The sequence below is a fragment of the Arachis ipaensis genome, chromosome B02 (genome assembly GCF_000816755.2).
Source record: "Arachis ipaensis cultivar K30076 chromosome B02, Araip1.1, whole genome shotgun sequence".
In the NCBI taxonomy this organism is placed as follows: Eukaryota; Viridiplantae; Streptophyta; class Magnoliopsida; order Fabales; family Fabaceae; genus Arachis; species Arachis ipaensis.
In genome coordinates, this window is record NC_029786.2 from 104477011 (window position 1) to 104479236 (window position 2226).

General features: G+C 41.5%; 1 protein-coding gene across 2 annotated transcripts in view; it reads left to right on the forward strand.

The window, feature by feature from the left end:
• Positions 1–1741, forward strand: part of LOC107626166 — a 2617-nt gene extending 876 nt beyond the window's left edge. The window contains exon 2 of one of the 2 annotated variants that reach the window (XM_016328971.2): positions 284–1741. In XM_016328971.2, the coding sequence (XP_016184457.1) occupies positions 374–1678 (1305 nt within the window). In that variant the 5' untranslated portion in view covers positions 284–373 and the 3' untranslated portion in view covers positions 1679–1741. The remainder of the gene's footprint in view (positions 1–283) is intronic. The other variant, XM_021116500.1, reaches the window with a different exon arrangement.

Consider the following 2226-nt stretch of genomic DNA (forward strand, 5'->3'; position numbering starts at 1 on the left):
CTAATTCAATAATTATTTTAAATTTTTATAAAAAAAAGAATATGAGTACAAAATTCACTTTTTTCGTTACATTACATAACTTTATATATGTTATATAATATATTAGGGTGCGAATAAGATAGAATAAGATATACCTAAATTCGTATTCTATTCTATTTGTATACAAATTTACATCTTATCTTATCCTATTTTATCTGCTCATTGGAGATAAAGTAAACAACCCTAAACAGAACGAATTAGTCCGAATTAAATACCCTCGCATAGGATATATACTACGAGCCCTAGTCATCACCCACTACTCATTACTTCACTCGTGTTTCTTCTTAAACACACACTCTTCACTCTTCTCTCTTCTCTTTCTTCATCACCATCCATGGCTCCCCCATCACTCTCTCAATCTGAAAAAACTGAACAACAACTGCCACCTCATCACCACCACCTCCAAGACCTCCTCAATGTCGCCCGCCCTTTCCTTCGCCGGGAGCTACACTCTGTTGACAACAACCTCCCGTCGTTGTTTGACCTACTCTGCTCTGTCGGCGCCGGCGAGTGCTGGCACAAGCATGGCAGCTTCCTCGACCACCTCACCGACGTCTACCGCATCCTCAAGCTCTGGAAGGCACCGGACTCCGTCTGCCTCTGCGGCCTCTTCCACTCAGCATACTCCAACTCCTACGTCAACCTCGCCATCTTCGACCCTTCCACCGGCCGCGACGTCGTTCGCGGCCACGTCGGCGACGAAGCCGAGCGCCTCATCCATCTCTTCTGCATCGTTCCAAGGCAGCCGCTCATCCACGACGACCTCCTCTTTCGTTACTCCGACGAAGAACTCGTCGACCACCTCCGCGAATCAGAGATCTCACTCAACAACGCCAAGGAGAAAGGAATATTCAACGGAGAAGAACACTGGAGGAAGAAGGTGCAGGGAATCGTTCCGGCGGAGGGAGTTATCGTGAAGCATATCCGTACGGGGGAGGACGTTAGGGTTTCGAGGAGAGCGGTAGCGATTTTCCTGATGTTAACAATGGCGGACTTCTGCGACCAGTGGTTCGGTTTCCAGGACACGCTTTTCGAGAACGACGACGGCCGCCTCGAGTTTTCCGGGAACAATTGCGAGGCTCTATGGCCCGGAGACGGAAAGCCCGGGCTTTGGTTCAGCTCGATTTCGAGAATGGGCGCGGTTTATAACCTAATTTGGAGGGAGGAAGAAATTTTTGTGTTGGAAAATAAAAAAAGTAAAACTGATTATGATTTTCATTTTGATAGGGACGAGCACATTGAGCTGGTTGTGCCGCCGGTTTTCGATAACTGCACGAAGGTTGTGGCGGCGGAGGATGGGATAGCGGCGAGGGAGTTGTACTGGGATGCCGTGTGCGGCAAGAAAGAGGGTTTGGAGAGGAAGAAGGAGTTGTTGTTGGGGTCTATAGAGAAGAATCCGTTTGCAGGTGAGCCGTACGTGGTGCTGAGTCAGGTGTACCTGACCGAGGGGAGGTTCGAGGAGGCGGAGAAGGCGGCGGAGACAGGGCTGAAATTGTTGCTGGAGTGGGGGTGCCCTTGGGATAAGAGGACTTCATGGGAAGGTTGGGTTGCTTGGGTTAGGGTCTTGCTTTTGAAGGCTATGGAGAAATCTTGGCCTAACACGGGCTTCGGTATTCTCAACTTGGGCCTTGTAAAGTAAAATGTATCCATGGCCATTCGTATAAGGGATTTTTTATTTATATAAATTAAATAATTTTATTAATTACCGATTTACATTATTTCTAACGTTTTTACTAAAATATATTATATCTCATAGATTCATATTTCGTTTACAGTATAAACGAAAAAATTTTAAATGTATTTTATTTACACTATAAATGAAATAATTCCCTGAAAAATAAATATATTTAATTTATTAAAATAATTAATAGTTAAATGTAGTAAAAATCGTAAAAAAAATTTTACGTAACGTAGAGTATGAAAGAAATATCACATTTGATAAAGCAAATCTGGCACTTACTTTATATCTTTTAAAATTTGTGCATTATGTCGACGTGTGCATTATCCACTTTTAACTTTTAACTACATGAGATACATAAAACAAAGATTTACTTTATGCCCATTATCATTAATTTTTTAAAATTAAAAATATCCATATTTTTATAGTAAAAATTTTATTATTTTGTTATAATTTTTATATTAAAACTAGTTTTAAAAAATTTAGCCACATTTGTTTTATATAAATTT